Source organism: Chrysoperla carnea, chromosome 2 (assembly GCF_905475395.1).
Source record: "Chrysoperla carnea chromosome 2, inChrCarn1.1, whole genome shotgun sequence".
In the NCBI taxonomy this organism is placed as follows: Eukaryota; Metazoa; Arthropoda; class Insecta; order Neuroptera; family Chrysopidae; genus Chrysoperla; species Chrysoperla carnea.
Genome location: NC_058338.1, coordinates 98456008 through 98477586, shown reverse-complemented (window position 1 = coordinate 98477586; position 21579 = coordinate 98456008). Strand labels below are relative to the sequence as shown.

The following is a 21579-nucleotide window of genomic DNA, read 5'->3' as shown; positions in this document are numbered from 1 at the left end:
AGGGCAATTACTCAAATTAAAAGGAGACAGAATATCTCCGTTCAAAACAAAAAAAATAGATTTAATTCTCTTTAAACAAAATCTGTGTAAACACCAAAAACCAGAGTCGGATTTGAAGATAAGTTCAAAGTCCGAATTCCGGCGTAAACAAGGACAAATATTGAACTTTTTTCCTTTTCTAAATACAGTGCAACCTCGATATAACAAATCTGAAGGGAACCAGTAAATATTCGTTATATCAAGTAATTCATTAAACTGAGGTTTGTAATATTGAGGTTAAGTTGGTCTAAAATTCGTTATAAAGAGGAAAAAAGTGTCGGAACCTCTCGCGACATGAATTACATACTATGGAGCATACTAACTGTCATATATTGGTGGGACTTTATACGTTATATAAAGGTTTTGAATTGACGAATTTCGTTATTTAGAGGTATTTAAATTTTTTATTATAGTTGAAAATTCGTTATAAAGAGACTGTTCGCAAAAAATATTCGAAATGTAGAGGTATATTTTATATTGACTCTTATGGACAATTCAAGGGGATTGCGAAATAATTGTTAAATCGAGGAATTCGTTATATTGAGGTTCGTTATATTAAGGTTGCACTGTAGTTTTGAATTTCCAAATGCCATGATAACAGTCCAGTTTTAGAGTATATTGGAGTTAAGCATCTTTAAACTGATTTCTTAAAATGAAAACGATCAAGGATAACAAAGTACCTGCAAATTTTATGTATTGTTAATGAAACAAATAGTGTTGCGTTTTTTTTAAGTGTATAAAATTAAAATGGCCCATCATATATATCGTGTAAAACATTCCTGGGGGCTGTGTCCTTGATAGAAATTTTACGTGGATAAGTCTATTTCCTATCGGTAAGTGTAAATATAGTAGATCTCATACTTTCCAACTTCGTTAAAATGTGCCAACCATGGAGGTTATAAAAAAGGAGAACGATCGCAATAGAAAATATTGTCCCCAAAATATGGACAAAATAAGTGAGGCGCTGGGATCGCTAAGTTGTCTCATTAAATGCGGGCTGTTGTGCGATAATATACTACTTACCTACGACAGCGCGGCTGGTGGCTAAAAATGAACTATAAATTCTACAAATTTTCAGGGACAGGTGCTCTAATGCTTTAGCACATAGCGATCGTTCTCCTTCTTTATAACCATCATGGTGCCAACAGAGGTAATACAGTTTTTTGTCAATATAGTAGATATCATATTTACCGACATCGTTCACTTATGCACCAACTAAATGAGACCTACTACAAACGTATCCCCATCAAAAAAGATGTAAAATTACTAAAAGATTTAAGTTTTGGACGATGCTTTTAAAAAACGATGGGTTTTGTAGCGTAGCTCCAACCTGTATGATGCGTATTATATCATCAAACAGTAATGTAATAATGTTTATGTATTAAAGCTCACATGTAAGCACTTCTTACTCCTTAACAACATATTTCTAATTCTCTTGTAAATGGTACAAATACTTGAAGCACTTAATGAGTCTATACGTCTACTCTGTATATCTGTTTACAATCATCACTAATCGATTGATACGTTTAAATGTCATTATCATTATCACTGATAATATATTGTGTTATTACTCATCATTACATACATGATTTATGAATGGAAGAAAAAAAATATGTACTCCGTAAAATGTGTAACGCATGATTAGCATGACATATGACATGCGATATATTGCATGACTGCTCGTTTGGCTGGATTATTTCAATTTTAAAAATAGAGGCTACCGCTTTATACTACTACCAAATTACCGTGTCTTGTTGGACGTTGGCTGACATGGCATTCTATGAATGAGGATTATAGGTCATGTAAATTTGTTTGGAAGTCGATAAGTTCTGATCAATAAACATTTTTCTTTTGCGTCCTCTAGATTTTTGCCGATAATTTTTCCGATAAGTACTAATTGTTCTATCGACTGCTGTCTTATCACATGACCCAAAAATTGCAATTGCCTTAATCTATTGCAATTTTTGAGTCATGTTTCAATCATTTTTGTAGGTGAATTTTTTAAATCGGTGCAGTTGTTTTAGAGTTTTTTAATTTTAGATACCTTAGACCATTATTGAAATTTTCGTATATGTCAAATTTTTTTGAAAATAAAATACAGCTTTGGCTATACGTTTTGAATCAAACTGACATTTTCAGATATTAGCGTGATAAACAAACATCGAACAAACAAACTCGCCACCTTTATTGAACTACTATAGATTAAAGAAGATTATTTTTTTCAAAAATAAATGAAAATAGCAATTACTTTCTATTAAAAAAATTTGAGATCATGGTTGATACTACCCGTTCTTATAGGAGCAGGGCATTGATTTTATGTGCAATCGATAGAGCATGGGAAATTATCTATGAGGTGAGCTTGGTTTGTTAAAAAAGGACGTTTACATGGTTTGAGTGACCTTGTATAATTCTACTGAATAAGGTAGTTGCCTGATGTCGAATTTGCCACATTACGCATAAAAATGTAAAACTAGACTTGATACCATGACAAAATTTGAAAATGAAAATAAAACTGATTAAAAACGAAGAAGTTATAAGCATTCATAGAATATTGCTCATCTCCTTTTAGCAAAACAAAGTTTTATGTATATTTTATATGCAATCTCTATGGTGATATCGGACAATGACGTCATTAACCTATATCTTCGTCTTTGTTTAATTAGGAATTTTAAACGTTGATATTTCGTGTACTTTTGAAAATGAAGTGATAAAAAATATTTAGTCAAAATGCCTATTGAAGTAAATTATTCAATCACTTGACTATAAATTATTTAGTCTCATCAATGAATGTCTTTACTCGGTAGTCGTCAATAACAGCTCCGATTTTGATGATTTTTTTTCAAAATGATTCTTTTTGTATATTATTTAAAATCAGAAACATTTAAGTTGGGAAAATAAACTGGAGGGGGTATAGGCAATGTCCCGACTGATATATCAACGCTCATCCTAAATCGCTAATGATAGAAGTTTGAAAATTGGACAGATTATTGATGAGGATGTAGTTGTCATTTAAGAAAAAATTATTTGAAATTCATTCCCTAAAGTTGTGAAATAGAGGATGAAAGTTTGTATTCAAATATTTACTTAAACCTTATTTGAATTCACTACCCAACCGATTAAAAAAATTCTTTCACCCATAGAATGCTACATTATCGGCAAGTAACATGGGTTATATTTTATTTAAAAAAAGTGAGGGTTCCGCACTAAAAATAAAAATCCATTAAACCCATTCCGATTTTAAAAATTCTTTCATCTACAGAAAGCTACATTTGCAAGTGACATGGCCGTATTGTCTTTTCTAAATAATTTTGGATTTGCATTAAAAGTTAAAATCCATTAATTAACCATTAATCCATTAACAAAAGTGAAGGTAAGAGAGTTGAAAGCTCTAACTTGGATAACTTCCAGTGATTTTTATTGTTTAAATAATATTTGTGCAACTTATCTAAAAAAAAAAAAACAACTCTTGCGTGATTTTTTTTCCACAAAAAATGTATTTTAACTTAATAATAATAAAAGTGGATTTTAACTCTTGGTGGGAACCCTAACTTTTTTGAAAATAAAATACAATCCATGTTACTTGTTGATAATGTAGCATTCTATAGGTGAAGGAATTTTTAAAATCGGTTTAGTAGAGGACTCAAAAACGAAGATTTGTATATATTTTCATAAAAACTTTCATACCCTATTACACCCTATTGGGAGATAAATTTCGAAAAATCCTTTGCCAAATGACACCTAGTTACAGTATAAAATCAATATCCTCTCGAAATTTAGAAATTTTATCATTTAGCGATTTAGGCTAAGCATTGATAAACCAATCGGGATGTTTCTTTTCCCCTCTCCAGTTGATTTCCCCCATCTGAAAGGGTTCAGATATTAAAAAATGTATAAAAAGAAACATTTAAAAAAAAATCAAAATCGGAGCTGCTATTCAGTACTCCCTAAGAATGGTTATTTTATGTATTCCTTTATGCGACTAATTATCTAATCATTTGCAATCATTATGCTTATTCGCTCCGTAAATTAGTTTTATTTCAGGGAGTTATCATGGTGACGACACACACTACTTTATTATTATAATTGTATTGATGGATTTATAAGACGTTGGAATGTATATATTTTTATACCATGTATATATGAAATATATATAGTATATTAAGTTTAGTCCCAAGTTTGTAACACTTAAAAATAATGATGCTAGGGAAAAAATTTTGTCATTAGTGTTCATAAAATCACCTAATTAGTCCATTTCCGGTTGTCCGTCCGTCCGTCCGTCTGTGGACACGATAACTCAAAATTGAAAATAGATATCGAGTAAAAAGTGAGGTCAAGTTCGTAAATGAGCATCATAGGTCAATTGGGTCTTGGGTCCGTAGGATCCATCTTGTAAACCGTTAGAGATAGAACAAAAGTATAAATGCAAAATGTTCTTTATCAAAAATTAAACAACTTTTGTTTGAAACATTTTTTCGAAAACATCACTGTTTACCCGTGGGGGCGCCAATTAGGTGGAAATTTTATAATATGTACTATACTTGATTATCAGTTATGTATGTGTCACATGTTTGTATGTGTTATGTGATAAAGAAATCAACACTGACTATGCATGGTATTTAAGCCCATGACTTATTGCATACAAGATAATAATAAGTCAATAGTTTCCTGATAATAACTCTCCGTCGCTAGGATTTATTACATGTTCTATTGTAGTTTTAATTCATTTATTCTAGATTAATGATTATTTCGTAAATTTTTCTCATTTCATCCAACATTAAAATGTGTTGCAGTTTTTCAAAAATAGTAATAAGTTTTTATTAATTCATAAAGTATGCTGTATAGGGCTATCTATAGAGCACATTCGGTAAAATGTGTAGTAAATCAGGTAAAATTCCAAGATCTTGAACGCACATATAAGAATTTTTTTTGTTTTTTCCCCTTTTGTTTGGTCGGTCTATCATGGTCCTCTCTCTCTGAATTATTTTTATTTATAAAATTAATTTTTTCCTATTTGATGAAGCTAAGGAAAAGACCTTATCATGAGAATTGTTTGCAGAAAATAAAAAACTTTTTCTATATGTGAAATATAATTTCAGTGTATAACAAGCGTTTTAAGTCCCAAGTCGTAGAGTTGAGATCCTTGAAAAAACCACCACTTCAAAGTTGTAAAAAGGACAAAAAATCAACAGATGATGTAAAGTTTCTTGAACATTTAAATTGCAAAGAGAAATTTTTCTGAAAACAACACGCAAAATTTGTTTATTCAAGGTACGGAGTTGTGCAAATACTCGAATAAAAGATAGAGGCAGTTAAAAGTTAAATACTTCCGATATCCCTCTGTGACTATAAGATCGCTAAATAACGAGTTGTTTGTTGATAAAACCACCCTTTCAAGGTCTAGTTCCGCATAGTATATTTGAAATTTCTCAAGAATGGCTTTTATTTCTGCTTGCGAAATGAAATCGCTATTTCGGATATCACCCGAGTCAATTAATTCGAGTAGTCTTTTTAACTGAGAGACCCAATTTAACTTAATCGGGACAATTTCGGAAGTGTTGGTTAAGTTTAGAAGCCTTTTGTAGCATAACTTTTGAAACTGCTCGTCACCCATGCGCATAATTTTATTTTTACCAAGAAAGAGCTGATTTAGTTACTTTTAGAGATAAAGGTGACATGCCTGTTTCATGACGCACAACATGATTTGGCGTATTCCTTGACAGCTGGAGAAGTTGCTTAAGAATATCTCACTTGGACGAATTCAACTATGGATAGATAACGAAGACTCCATACTGGGGCGCAATAGAGTAGGATATTCAATACGCATGAATGGTAAAGCTCTATTCGAGATTTCCAAGAAATACACTTGGAATTGGTCAAAGTTGTCATTACTGAACAGATAGCTGCCTTTCTCCTTTGTACTGAAGTCTCCAGCGCCTGATGGAACAGGGAAGTACTTGTGAAAGCTAAATCATTATTTCAACCATAGTTTATACGAAATTCATTAGCTGTAGCTGCTTAAACATTATTATTTTTAAAACCTTCTCCAACAGTTAAAACACGTTCATTTTTCGTAGAGTCCTACATTTAAAAAAATCTCAAACTGTCAGCTGTCATGCTGTCTTTACTATTTTATTGTAAACATTTTTCCACACAAACAGACAAACATTAAAATCTTGCGTTAACTTTGGGACACCCTGTAAATCAATTAACCATTAAAATAATTTAGATAGCAATTGATTGAAAGAAAACAAATGTAAACATATTCTCTCTAGGTAGCTTATTTGTAAAACGTTATCTATATCTATTTGTTACGTATAGGTAGCGTATAGACAGTGGTGGATTTACACTAGGGGCAGTCGGGGCTAGTGCCCAGGGCGGCAAATTTTCTAGGGCGGCAAAATTTGGAATGTGAGAAAATATTTTCTATACAATATATAATTAACTAATTCTTTATTTTTCAAGAAATATAATTTATGCATTATGTATCAAATCAAAATTTTGTATATTATAATATGGGAAATTTAAGTGAAAACTATTAAAATAGTTTAATTAATTTATTTCCATAAAGGTTTGCAAAAATAAAATTTGATATTTTTATTTTCTGGAATTGATAAATTAATATAGTTTTTTTGAAGAATTAAAAATATTTTCAAATTATGTATGTCTTTTTGATAACAGAAACTTTAATTGATCAATGAATTTTCCTAAAATTGGAGAATTATCAAATAATACTAATTAATTTTAATTTAAAAGAACAGTAATAAATAATATGTAATACATAATAAATTTTCTGCAATTAATTAGTTATTCTAATTTTTTAAAAATAAGATATCAAAACTATTAAAATAAAATTTCAGTCATAGGGCGGCATTTTCTAAAGTGCCCCAGGGCGGCAGAAATTTAAATCCGGCCCTGCGTATAGAGGCTTTTAACTCAAGCTCACGCAAATGTTTGTGACATAAAACCAGTTAGTTTGATTATTAATTATTATATTCTACATACATTTATTATTCACATTTAATTGTATTGAAAATATAATAGTTTATAGATCTTATATCTCTATTCGTTGTGTGCAAGGCCGAATTTAGCAATGCGCGTGGAAATACATGTGTATTTAATTTTTATATCTTTTCATTTAGTTTTTACGCAATAATTTTATCATCCATATAATAATATTGCCTATATTGTTTAACAAATAACATTTCTGTTTAAATATATTAATAGACCTTTTCATCGATTTGCTTATGTTTCGGACAATTGTCAAAAAAAATTCAATCTAAGAAAGTTAAATATATTTTATCTTTTTCAAGCAGCGATTTTTGATAGAAGGATAGAAGATATAAAATATGTCTTTACTTGATTAAAAACAGTCCGAAACAAAAGAGGATCATTTTGTAAATGAAAAGCCCTATTTAGTAACCTTGTCGTCCGGGTAGTTTGCGTGAAATCCGGTAGTTGTGATTTTTTGCAGATTTGTTTATGATGTTGGTCTAATGAACGATCCAAGTTTGTGACCTCAAGCGCCGAACGTAACTTTGCTAAAAATCGAAAAAACCGTGAAATTTTCGGCTTTTTTCATATTTGGGCGATTATAACCCTAAATTAAAAGTTTTTGATGGTACCTTTTCACAAAGTTTTTAAAGTAGACCAAAATTGCTATAATATTTGCATAGAATTGCCTCTTTAGACCCAATAGTTTCCGAAATGAAGCCTTTCAAAGTTACTGGGCTATATAGGCATTAGGCAATACTTCATTAAATAATATTATTGTTTAAAAATTTAGGCAATTTTATAACATATAAGATGAAATAATGATGTGAAAGTTAATGATAAAACGAAAACAAATATAAAAGTTATCATTCCACGCGATAAATTCAGTTATGCACTTAATGAATAATTCATTATACAATAATGAGCTTTCCAATTATACTATATTAACGATAAAATTACATTAAAGAAGTTGTTTACGAGTTACCACTAAAAAATTTTTTTACCAAGTTTTAAACTTTCTTACCAAACAATGAACAGTCGTATCTTTTCGACAATATAAGTAAATGAAAATAATGTAGTCCACGATATGTAGCTCAAACTGAGCAATCATTTGCATGTAAGTTGCAACAGTTGTATAATGATTTCTGCAAGCAAATATCAATCCGATCATCTGGTTAGGTTAGGTTAGAGTTGGTGTCCTGGGGTGGAACACACTTAGACTATAAGGTCCGTTGTGATACCAAAAGGGTTGGCCCATTCCCGGCCACTAATCCACGAACCATTTTAAGCAGTTTAAGAACAGAAGCAGTGCTTTGACATCAATGGACCTTAACTCAGAGTGGTCATCAACGAGAGTCTGGCTAAAATAATTACATCTCTTCATACCAAGAGCTGGACTGTGACAGGGAAGATGACATCGTCTCCATCTGCTCCACACTGTGGCAGCTCCTGCGATAGTTGTGATAGGCTGTCCGTTCCAGGCAGTTGTGATAGGCTGCCCGGTTCAGCATGCCTGCCGCCCAGACAGTGTCCTGTAATAGCCGCAACAACTTTGCTAATAGAGGCCCTTGGAAGCGACATAAGATCTTCGTAACGCCTACGATTGTATTCAGACCATATCTGTCTTATCGAATCACAAGTACGTTCCTCCCTCCATCTAAGATTGGCCCTTTTTCCCGGTATCCTCTGAGTCCCGGTATCCATTCCAGGTTTACATTCATTTGTTCCGTCAGCTCGCTTAAGGACCGTGATACCTTTGAGGTTACATAAACTGAGCAGAAGGATTTAAGAGCTGCTTGGCTGTCGGTGAAGATAGTAATGTCGCTGCACCTGACAGTGTTCAGTCTTATACATACACATACCTCGTGAATAGCGATCACTTAAGCTTGATACACGCTTCAGTGATCTGGATGCCGAAATAATAGACGCAAATTGAGATTTTCAAAGCAGAGCCTACAATCTATCCTTCTTTCTAACTTAGATCCGTCGGTATAAAATACCACGCCCTTTGGTTTAACCAAGTTCTCATCCCAATCTCGCTTAGAGGAATCATCTCAGGGTGAGACCAGATTTAGCCTGGAACTGCCGCGCATTTCTCTCCAAAGAGGTCAGTTTGCAGGAGGTGCAGCATTACATCAAGTTACAAGTGCTTTACATGGTGTTGTCTGTAGACATCCCGAGATTAGTAAGGATGCTACTCGTTGGGATTTACCTAGTACTTTTTGGCGGATTTCCTTTTCTAGTGCTGTCCACGATAGTAGTGACCCATAGAATAGTATGGGTCTAATGAACGCAATGTATAGCTAGTGAATCATTTTGGGGTAATCGTATCATATACTTACAACACAAATTGACATAAAATATTATTTAAAAAAAAAAAATTTTCCAAATTAGTGACAGACCCATAGGTATAGTCCAATTAACCAACCTTCCAAAAGTTAAAGAGTCATTATTTTTGAACCACTTTGTATTTTATATGTAAACTCCTATATACAGGGCTGTATATTATAAATTTAAAAACTGGTTTGTCATGGATATCTCTAACAGTATAATTCTGTGGAATTTAAACAATTCAGAAAGATTATTAGCATATATGCAAGCGATGTAGATGCTTTTAATAAACAGTGCGGATTGTTATGAAACCTTGAAAAAGCATTTGATTATCAAGATTCTATAAGCAAAAAAAGGTCAATGTATTATAGTGCAGGCTCTGGAGGGGGTTGAGTGTGCAAAATATGAGTACCGCATTTTTCCAATTGATTCTTGATCAGAAAAGCTTACAGATTAATATTCTGGATGTTGCCAGAAACCCCATTGGCTCAATTGTTGCATAACCCCCCCCCCCCCTCTACAGAAACAGTTTAATGACATTTTTTTTAATCAAGTAAAAATTACTCTTGGTTCTATGGGTCATTTAACGTCAAAAAGGCTCTTTGTGATTTTTTCGTAAGCTTCTTCGTTTTTGAGATCTTAACAGTTTAATGTTTGGAAAAACTCCAAAAAAGCAATTTAAAAGCTGAAAAACAGGACTCACAATTACATTTTTGAGCTTATCAAAATTCTAAAATAATGTTTGAACATCCTTTATGAAGTTCTGAAGAGTAATTACACATTCTGTAATTCTAAAGCTTCAACCTTAAGTCTTTAAAGATGTTATAATTCTTATTAATAACAGTATGCAAGACTGAAATATTTAGTATCTCTGTCTTACTTATTGTTAATAATGGAAAAAAAACATCTTCTTAAGAATTGAAAAATGAGCCTCTAGAATGAAGTAACCTGTATTAGTCTTCAGATCTTTATTAAAGGATGTTCAAACATTATTTTAGAATTTTGCTAAGCTCAAAAATGTAATTGTGAACTGTTAATATCTCGAAAACGAAGAAGTTTACGAAAAAATCATAAAGAGCCTTTTTGACGTTAAATAACCCATAGAACCTAGAGTAACTTTTACTTGATTCAAAAAATGTCATTTAACTGTTTCTTTGGAGGGGGGAGGGGTATGCAAAAATTGGACCAATGGGGTTTCTGGCAAGATTTGGAATGTTAATCTATAAAGCTTTTTTGATTAAGAATCAATTGACAAAATGCGGTACTCATATATTTTGCACACTCAACCCCATCCAGCACCCGCTTTATTAAGGAAAGTTTAATAAATATACATACTTTGGGTTTTTTTACTGGATTTTGATTCATAGTTTTGCTAACATTTATAAAACTTAATTCATTTAATCATGTAATTTTTTTTAAATTGAAATAGTGAATAATTCAAAATTATTTAACCTAATTAAACTTTTAATAATGCATCCATTAATATTTTATGTGATTTTATTAATGTATAAAATGAATTTTGTTAAATCGGATTGTGAACGAATTGTAGATGAGACTAGTTCAAGAGTTAAATGTTATCATACACCATTAAAAGAAATTAATGCTGTACAAAATCCGGTAAGTTTATTTATTTATTTATTTATTTGATTGGCCGATAAATGGCTTATCACTTATTACATTATATTGTACAAAAGTGTTTACGCTCTTGCAAAATTCAAAATATAGAACAAAATAATAATCTTAAGTAGCACAGAAATTTAACCAAAAAAGAAAATAAAAATAGAAATATGTTTTCTATCACTTTTTTCTGTATTTAATTCATAGGTTTGCTTTACGCTAAATAAGTAAACAAATCGATTGTTTGGTAATTTATAAATTAATCGTTTCAAAATTTATAGTTTTAAAAATACGGAACCCCGCAGATATAAGAATTTCGTTCTTTCGAGCGGGAATTATTAATCGAACAATAAATTATTAGCATTTGGTTAAATTTTTCGAGTCTAAAAGGTGGGGAGAAGTTCAACCTGATCAATCGAATAATTTAGCTTTCTGAAGATTTTCTTCTTTTCTTGTCGTATTGGAGATAAATTGAAAAATGCAAAACTAACAAATACGGTCGGGGACGTGAAGATTATACTATACAAATATGCAATAAAAGTTGCCTATAGGAAAACAAATATTCATTTCTGTATTTGTTTTAAATTGGAGATTAACATTAAAAGCATATAATTACGGAACACTGGTTGTATAAGTATTACTTCATCGATTTTTATTTCGAAGAAAATGTCAAAAACGTGGTCAAAATTAAATGATGTTCTGACAATATTTGTGTTCTAATATTAAAAAATGTAAATAAGACGAACAGTGATAAATTTAGTTAAAATATGTATGGCTTAATAAATTATGATTTAATTATTTTAGGAAATATTCGCTGATTTGGATGTAATAAATGGAAAATTAATAGATTTACCAAAAAATGCATTTAATTATCCAAAATTATCAAGAGTGAAAATAATAAAATCTGGTATACAAACAGTGGTTACAGAGACATTCAGCAATATGCCATCTTTAATTTACCTAGATCTCAGTGACAACAAATTAAAATCCTTACCAGCAAAAATGTTTGAAAATAATCCACAATTACGGATCTTAAATATAAGTAACAACGAAATTTCTAGCATACTTAAAGATACATTCATACGAATGCCTGATTTAATTGAATTAAATTTAGCGCATAATAATTTAACAGTTATTAAAAATATTTTTACATCGTTAACACAATTACAAGAATTGAACTTATCTTGGAATCGAATCTATAAAATTGAACCACAAACATTTAAGGAAAATGCTAATTTAAAGAAAATTATTAATAATTTTAATCCAATCTCTGATTTAGAAGAAAACACATTTTTACCATACGAATGGGGAGTAACGAATAAATTTTTAATCGGTGCCGATAAAACTGCAACGATTACCGAATTACATATTGGTAATTGTCTTCTATCAACTTTAAAAGATCATTATTTTGTACATTTACGTCGATTGAAATTTTTGAATCTCGAAACAAATCAAATCACTGATTTCGAACGGAATGTTTTTCGAGAAAATACGAGACTAGAATATTTACGTTTAAGTTATAATGAATTGAGAGAATTACCATCGAATGTATTCGATCGATTACGAAATTTAAAAACATTATGGTTGAAAGCGAATTTTTTAACCGAATTACCGATAGATGTGTTTAAACGTAATACGAAATTAGAAATTTTACAATTAGGTTACAATAAAATCGCTCAATTAAATGAAAAAATTTTTCGATATTTAAAAAAATTACAAGTATTAAATTTAGAAGCAAATCAATTAAAAACGGTACCAAAAAATATTTTTGAATTCGTAGTTGAGTTGAAAGAGCTATCATTATATCGAAATCAAATAACATACCTCGAACCTGGGATATTTGATAATCTAATACGTTTAAAAAAATTATCTTTACATCGGAATCAATTGAAAGAGATCGAGCCGAATATATTTTTCAATTTGATCGAATTAAATTCATTAATTCTAGATACAAATCCTTTAACGAAAATTAAAATTGGAACGTTTAGTAGTTTTCACGATGGATATGCGGATGAATCCTCTCGAATATTAGAAATTAGTATGCAAGCAGTTAAATTAACAGAATTATCGCCCGATGCATTTGCACCACTCTCTCGTTTAATATCATTGGATGTCGGATATAATTACATCGATAAAATCGATACAGATTTCTTTAAATTCATGGGTGAAACTTTAACCGTTTTAATATTGAGTGGAAATCGTTTGGCTGAATTACCATCAAATATATTTGATTCCTTAGAAAATGTTATTCGCCTAGATTTAAATCGAAATCGTTTAACAAAATTAGATCCAGAAATATTTCAAAATATGGTATCGTTAGAGAAATTAGATTTAGCAAATAATAAATTTAAAATTATTCCAACTAATTTATTCAATGTACCACGATTAATCGAAGTTAATCTAGCAGAAAATGAACTTACGTATTTAGCATCAGATATATTCGAAGGTGAAGATTGTATTGTTGAACGATTTTACATTCAAGAGAATAAATTAACATACTTGGAAAGTGATTTTTTTAAACGATCGAAATTAAAATATTTACGTTTTGGTAGAAATCCTTGGCAGTGCGGATGTTTAAATGAAATCATGAATGATATTTATCGACTGAATATTGAATATCCGCTACGTGAAAATTTCGACGGTACAAATCCATCGTGCGTTGTAACAGATAATAATACATGTGTGCGTGAATCGTATTTAAGTGAAGATTTGTATAAACAATTTTTTTCGATTCAACATAGTAATTTAATTTGGTAATGAATTCCTAATAATTAAGGCATATTTGTATTTATTTAACCGTAACATGAAAGAAAAGCATATGCGTGTACTTATGTACGCGATTAAGAGGGTATGCTTTTTCGGTAATAACAAATATAATAATTTATAAATAATGTAAACATATAATACAGATTACAGTTAACTTATCTATTATATTCATAGATGACACTTAATCTGTCATCTACCTATTCTTGTCTATTGTGAATGATATTTCATTTATTGACTAACTTCATGGTGTTAAAACATTTGTAATTATCTTCAACAAGTAGTTTTTGTGTCATCCTGTGCGCGCGCATCATGAAAACTCACTCTCATTATTTTTCCATAATGCGCCTAAAGAAGTATAACTAAAAAATGTAAGATTTGAACCAGGTTTACGCTGTCAACCAGGAATGGAGATATTGGAATTTGACGAACAATTTTTAATTATTAAATAAACAAAGTTTTGATAAAATTTTTCTAATACCCGTAGTTCTTGCGGGGAAAATCATTAACGAACTCAATCTTACTTTTTAAATTCTGTATACGCTATAAAAATTTCAGTTTGACATCTCTTTTCGTGGTTGAGTTATCGCGTTATCAGGCGGACAGCCGGAAATAAACTAATTAGCTGATTTTATGAACGTATATACCAAAATTTTGTTCGTAGCATCAATATTTTTAAGTGTTACAAACTTGGGACTGAACTTTGTATACCTTGATATTTTTCATATGGTATAAGCAAAAATTAGATAGACACCAAGCTGAATAACTGGTTGAAATACACACTATTTTTGTTAAAATTTAATATCCCATGCTCGAAATTAGGATTGAGAAAAATATACCTTGGTGAACCTCTCGATCTTAATATACCACCGAAACCTCTCTGACACCTGAACCAAAACGCTAATTGATTAACTAAGGCCACTGAACATTCTTTATTAGTTGGGACATTTCAACTGGGTTCCATTTTCGCTAGAAATCAACAAAGATTCCCTCATTTTTTTATGTGCATTAAGTCTAGAATACAACAAGCATTATGGCATTCTTTTGGACATGAATGGGGAATAAATTGTAATTACTGGAATATTGAAAAAAAATACATAAATCAGGAACTGATTACTGAATCCGTTACATTGATTGCGGCAAGCCAGATGCAATAAATTAATTGGAATGTATGCAAAATGCAATAAAAGCAATTTGCAATAATTATGTATTTAAAATATTAAAAAATTTATCTCATTTTCATTTAAAATCGAGTATTTTGCTCACACTCGATTTTAAAACATAAATAAATTTTATTTTTCAAATGGTGTATGTGGATGAAACTTTTTATATCTTCATATAATTTTATCTATTTTCGAATTAAGAATTTTTCGGATTTTTTCAACCTATTTACAGTTTTTATACCATGTATATGTCGCAACCAACTAGCTTATAATTAGCCATTCAATTAACAGCCTAGCCTATTTACTAAACGGTGTCTTTCAACTAGCGGCCTAAATATATTCAGTCATTCAATAAAACAGCTAGGCAAATGTCTTGGATGGATAGCGTTTAATTATTCGCCTAGATATAAGTTGCTCATTTCAGGTTGTGAACACGTGCAGTACTGCACCTAGCGAGAAAACAATATGGCTTCGGCAAGCAACAATGTTGTAGAGGCAAGTGACAAAAATAATGATAATTTAGCTGTGACTGACTTTTAAATTTAAATTTAAATTTAAAACATAAAAAAAGCTTAGGGGACCACGAGTCTGGAAAGCGTAGGACGGCTATGGATTATTACTAAATAACAAGATGTGATATTTTTTATATTATAATTACTTAAATAAACAAGTTAAATAACAATTGGTGATATTTTTTTATATTATAACATCTTAACTCCTTAGCTATTTGATTTGATTTGACAGTTCTATTTTTTTATTGAACTGACAAATTAATTTTCACAAAAGTAACTAAAAAATATATTAAAAGTATCGATCAAGATTTTAATAGACCTTTTCATTAAAAAAGTGATTACCTTTTGTTTCCGACAGTTTGTTAAAAAACTAATGTGATAAAATGAAAAACAAATATCTTGTATCTTTGTCTAACTTATTACTGACTGTACGAAACAATAATGAATCGTAATTGAAATGAAAAGGTCTATGCATATTTAAACTACGATAATATTGACTTATATACGATAATATAAGGTTTTGAAGAAATAACTTCCAAATTTTCTTTGCTTAGTCCACTGTTTTATTTATAAATTAATAATTTAAATTATTATTACAGACATGTTTCGTCTAAACTTAGACATTTTCAATGTGAAGTATAATTTAATGTTGATCGCTTTTTATACAGCAATTTTTTGTGACGTATTCATATGGAATGTGTACCAAAATTAACAAGTTTAATTTTTGTTTTCAAGAAACATTTACAAGGTGAAATACCTTTGTGTCAAATTAAGATAAAAATTGTTAAAATATTAAGAAATTAGATAACAATAGATAAAAATGATTAGAGTAGATAAAATATTTGCATAGAATAAATAACAGTTTTGAGAAGATAAAATTAAATAAAATAGATCACAGATAGGTTAAAATAGTTAAAAGAACAAATAAAAGAATAAATAAATCGATAAAAGAGTAAATAAAATAAATAGGTAAAAGAATAAATACAATAATAGATAAAAAGATAAAAAGAAGTTAAAAATCTATGATCTTTCCGTTAAAATTGAGTTTAGGTACATAAAATAATAGGTTAGCTATCGGATTATGTCGAAAAAGGTCGAGTAATAGTCTGTTTGGTCATTAAGTAATGTTGATGAACCTCTCTTGTGTTTATAAATCTCGATAGCCTCCCATAAATTTAATTTTTGACCCTTTTGTGCAACATGTAGAATTTCTATTTTTTGATCCGGAATGTGGCCTTCTTGTATCAGATGATTCGCAAATGCTGATTCACCCGTCTTCTTCCTCCAATATCTCCAATGCTCACTTTTTCTCACCTTAAAACTTCTCCCAGATTGACCTATGTAAACACCAGTACAATCTTTACACCGTAATTTGTATACCCCAGATTTGTTTAATTTGTCCTCTTTTTGTTTATTATTTATGATAATGTCGCCCAGTTTTATTGGTGCCTTGAATGCAACATTAATTCCTAATTTTTGAATTTCATTTTTAATTTTGTCCGATGTGCGTCCGTAATACGTTAAAACTTTAAACTGTGTGGGTTTAGTAATGACTGTTTGGTGTACTGCATTTAAAGCGATTTTTCTTTGCTGCTTTTTTAATATTCGGTCTACCATTGTTGTTTCGAATCCATTATTAATTGCAATGGTTTTTATGGTGTTAATTTCTTTTTGGAAATTTCCTGTGGACAATGGTGTAGTTAGAGCTCTATGAACCATTGATTGGTAGGCAGCCATTTTTTGATTAATTGGGTGTAGAGAATCACTGGGAATCGTGATGTCCGAGAATGTGGGTTTCCTATATATATCATATTCCAATTTGTTGCCTATATTTGAAATTTTTAAGTCCAAGAAGTTGATCTCGCAGTTTAGTTCTTTTTCTAACGTGAAGTTAATTTTAGAATTTAGGGTGTTAATGTATTCTAAAAAATTATCCAATTGTCTATCTGTACCGTCGAAACATATAATTATGTCATCCACATATCTGTACCAGAATTTTATGTGTTGTCGGGCCCGGTTCGAGTTTAAGATAGATTCCTCAAAATTGTTCATATAAATATCAGCTAACAAAGGACTGAGAGGTGATCCCATGGCTAGGCCAGCCGTCGCTCTATATATTTTGTTGTTGAACAAAAAATAATTTTGTTTTAGGATAGTCCGTAACGCTCTTGTTATTTCAGTTCTTTTAATCGGATTGACGTTCTTCTTTTCCAAAAGATCCGAAATAATGGCTATGCATTCTGGAGTTTGTATGTTTCCAAACATGTTACAAATATCTAGTGAAGCCAATTTATATCCTTTTTCCATTTTAAAGTTTTTAAGTTTTTCTGTTAGTTCTATTGAATTTTTTACACTGTGTTTATGGAAAAGATCTAGTTCGGATTTTAAAATAGAACCTAGATGTTTCGACAGCTTATATGAAGGACAACCAATGTATGACACAACTGGACGTATTGGTGCTGTGTCTTTATGAATTTTTACTAGTCCGTAAAGTACAGGTGCTCTCGGATTCATATCTGTTAACCGATATTTATCTGCTGCACTAAAAAGAGATTGACAGTTTTGGATTATTTCTTTTATTTCTTCTTGGTATTTATTTGTTGGATCTGATTTCTCCCTCTGGACTCGTTCTTTTTCAATAAAGTCCGCCACTTTGTTGATATATACTTGCTTTTTTATAATTATAGTTGAACCACCTTTATCAGCTTTGGTTAAGATCAGGTTGTTGTCTTCGATTTTTGTTTTTAGCGAATTTATTGTTTTTGATATTTCTTTGTTGCCAATTTCTGGTGTCATTCTTATCGCTTCTTTAATTTTTTCTTTTGAAAGATTATTTGGTTGATTTTTTAGTGAAATTTCTGAATCAACAATTAAAATTTCTTTCTTATTTTTGAAATTTAATTTTGGTGCGTATTGAAGGCCTTTGTCCAATAAATGCATTTCTTGTTTGTCAAATGTCACATCCGTAAGATTTATTGTCCGTTTTGTAAACGTGGTGAGTGGTGTAAAATTGACACTTTGACTATTATTGAATTTAGTGTTTGATAGTCTGTCCAGTTTGTTTTTTTGTTTAATGTATATTTTATAAATGTACTCACTTATTTTTGTTCTAGTTTGATCATCTAGCTGATCAAATTCAAGACGATGTAGTTTGAAAACTAACTCACTGTGTAATATTTTGACATAAATCATTACGTTATTTCTTTTCTCAAACCAAGATTTGGCTTCTTCCTTCAACCATTGTGTTTTCGCTGTTTTTAAATTTATGGGAGGCTATCGAGATTTATAAACACAAGAGAGGTTCATCAACATTACTTAATGACCAAACAGACTATTACTCGACCTTTTTCGACATAATCCGATAGCTAACCTATTATTTTATGTACCTAAACTCAATTTTAACGGAAAGATCATAGATTTTTAACTTCTTTTTATCTTTTTATCTATTATTGTATTTATTCTTTTACCTATTTATTTTATTTACTCTTTTATCGATTTATTTATTCTTTTATTTGTTCTTTTAACTATTTTAACCTATCTGTGATCTATTTTATTTAATTTTATCTTCTCAAAACTGTTATTTATTCTATGCAAATATTTTATCTACTCTAATCATTTTTATCTATTGTTATCTAATTTCTTAATATTTTAACAATTTTTATCTTAATTTGACACAAAGGTATTTCACCTTGTAAATGTTTCTTGAAAACAAAAATTAAACTTGTTAATTTTGGTACACATTCCATATGAATACGTCACAAAAAATTGCTGTATAAAAAGCGATCAACATTAAATTATACTTCACATTGAAAATGTCTAAGTTTAGACGAAACATGTCTGTAATAATAATTTAAATTATTAATTTATAAATAAAACAGTGGACTAAGCAAAGAAAATTTGGAAGTTATTCCTTCAAAACCTATTATGGAGTTCCACAAAGTAAAGCTCTCTACAATCAATTACGATAATATAACTTTACGCGACTGGTACGTTAAGTTCCTCACGTCAGACTGTGAATACTGAGACTAAACATCAGCCAGCCGGTTAATTAAATGTTGTAGGCGTTAGGTTTAGTAGGCTGTTAATTGAACGGCTAATTAAACTAGTTGGTTGCGATATATGAAATATTTCAAGTTATACTAAGTTTAGCCCAAGTTTGTAACTAGAGCTTAAAATATTGATGCGACGAACAAAAATGATTACTTGTATTTTAAAATAATCAGTATCTGTATTTAATATAACTGTTTGTGATAAAACATTTGCTTGAAAAATCACTTTAATTTCAACATAAACGAATTCATATTTCAACATAAACCTTTTTCATGTGAAATTTATGGTAAAATTGATAGAAGCAGTTTAATTCAACCAGACCAAATTTATACTGGAGAAAAAACAGCTTTTTTATGTGAATTTCGTAATAAAACTGTTACTATAAGTAAATTCGTGAAAACTTATAAGTATATTTTTACGTTTGTAAGCTCCGCTGCACAAAAATCCTTGTTTCTAGCAAAGAAACTTGCTGCCATCAAAGAATCAAATTACAATTACTGACTTTGATGAATCCAGTCTACATTGTGATAAAGCTTGAAGCATTTTTATCGATAAAAGTTTTTTTTGAGTTTCAAGTATATGCCAACTTAAAACAGACACCCTGAATATGGCCCTGTCTATTTATAAGTAAAATTCATGTAATAAGAATGTTTAATTGTAATTACAGTGAAATATATGAAAATTAAACACTAAATAAAATTGAATATTAATTTGTACACCTAGGTTAGGTTAAGTTAGGTTAGATTAGGTTAATTCATCACAACCATTCATTAAATTAACTTTTGTTTTGACGGCGGGAATCGAACCCGCTACCCTAGGCATACTGCGAACGGAATTGGTTACGCATAATCAAATAAGCTACTAGGATTGACACCTAAAATTGATTACGCTTTTGAAAATTTTTGCATTTAAACAATGCATAGCAATCTGTAACAATGCAGGCCAGCAAATGGCTTCTATAGACGAACTAAAATAAAGAATATCCATTTTCCCCCCAATTCCCTCGATAAACTTTTGTATTATATAAATAATGTATGTTATACTCGTTGTTAATTTATTGACGGTTTGAGCGCAACTTTTACTATGAAAAAAGGAATGTGTTAAGGTAAGACGAGCGCCAAGGCAAGTTTAGACTTGTGTTTTAAATTATTTGTGTCCTATTTTCAACTTTGATCATAAATTTTGTTATAACTTAATTACTCCAGACGAAAAATAAGAATAAAATTGTTCAATATCTGCCTTGGTTTTCCAAGTATTGAATCCGAATAAAGAAAATTTATAGTTTTCGATATTTTGAAAATTACTCCAGATATCGAATCCAGAAAATTGTATTCTTACTTTTATTGTCAAGTTATAACATAATTCATCATCAATAATTCATCATACTAAAACAAGTGATAACAAACAATTGACTGAGTTAATTGTTGAAATACCATGCATAGTCAGTGTTGATTTCTTTATCACATTACACATACAAACATGTGACACATACATAACTGTTAATCAAGTATAGTACATATTATAAAATTTCCGCCTATTTGGCGCCGTCACGGGTAAACAGCGATGTTTACGAAAAAATGTTACAAACAAAAGTTGTTTAATTTTTGATAAGGAACATTTTTTATATTTAAACTTTTGTTCTGTCTCTAACGGTTTACAAGACCCAATTGACCTATGATGCTCATTTACGAACTTGACCTCAATTTTTACGTCCTGACCTTTTTTCGTTTTTGAGTTATCGTGTCCACAGACGGACGGACGGACGGACAACTGGAAATGGACTAATTAGGTAATTTTATGAACACCTATGACAAAATTTTTTTCCTAGCATCATTATTTTTAAGCGTTACAAACTTGGGACTAAACTTAATATACTATATATATACATAGTATAATAGGGAAAAGATATAATGAAATACCCATTTATTAAAAAAAATAATTATTTATTAAAATTTTACTTTTCTGGCCCTTCTATCAACAAACTCTTTTATAAGGTCATCCAAGTCGATGTTTTCAGCAATTTCGTTTTCAATTGAAAAATTAGCAAATTTTTACAATCTAGATTGAGATATTGTTGATCGAAGATAGGTTTTTATCTGCTTCAGCTTTGAAAA

The 21579-nt window shown here is 30.2% G+C and overlaps 1 protein-coding gene across 1 annotated transcript; it reads left to right on the top strand.

Annotated features, from left to right (window-relative positions):
• The first annotated feature begins 11834 nt into the window (after window positions 1–11834).
• Window positions 11835–15549, top strand: LOC123293116 (insulin-like growth factor-binding protein complex acid labile subunit). Its single transcript, XM_044873831.1, has 2 exons — window positions 11835–12651; window positions 12730–15549. The coding sequence occupies exons 1-2, from the start codon at window positions 11920–11922 to the stop codon at window positions 13732–13734; spliced, it is 1737 nt and encodes a 578-aa protein (XP_044729766.1). The 5' UTR covers window positions 11835–11919; the 3' UTR covers window positions 13735–15549.
• Window positions 15550–21579: the final 6030 nt, after the last annotated feature.

What these genes read in the sequence shown, in the direction of transcription:
- LOC123293116 (XM_044873831.1), top strand. Translation starts at nt 11,920, where the DNA reads ATGCCATCTTTAATTTACCTAGATCTCAGTGACAACAAATTAAAATCC. An exon ending in AATTAGGTTACAATAAAATC is followed by an intron (nt 12,652 to 12,729) that starts GCTCAATTAAAT and finishes CAATTAAAAACG; the next exon opens with GTACCAAAAAATATTTTTGA.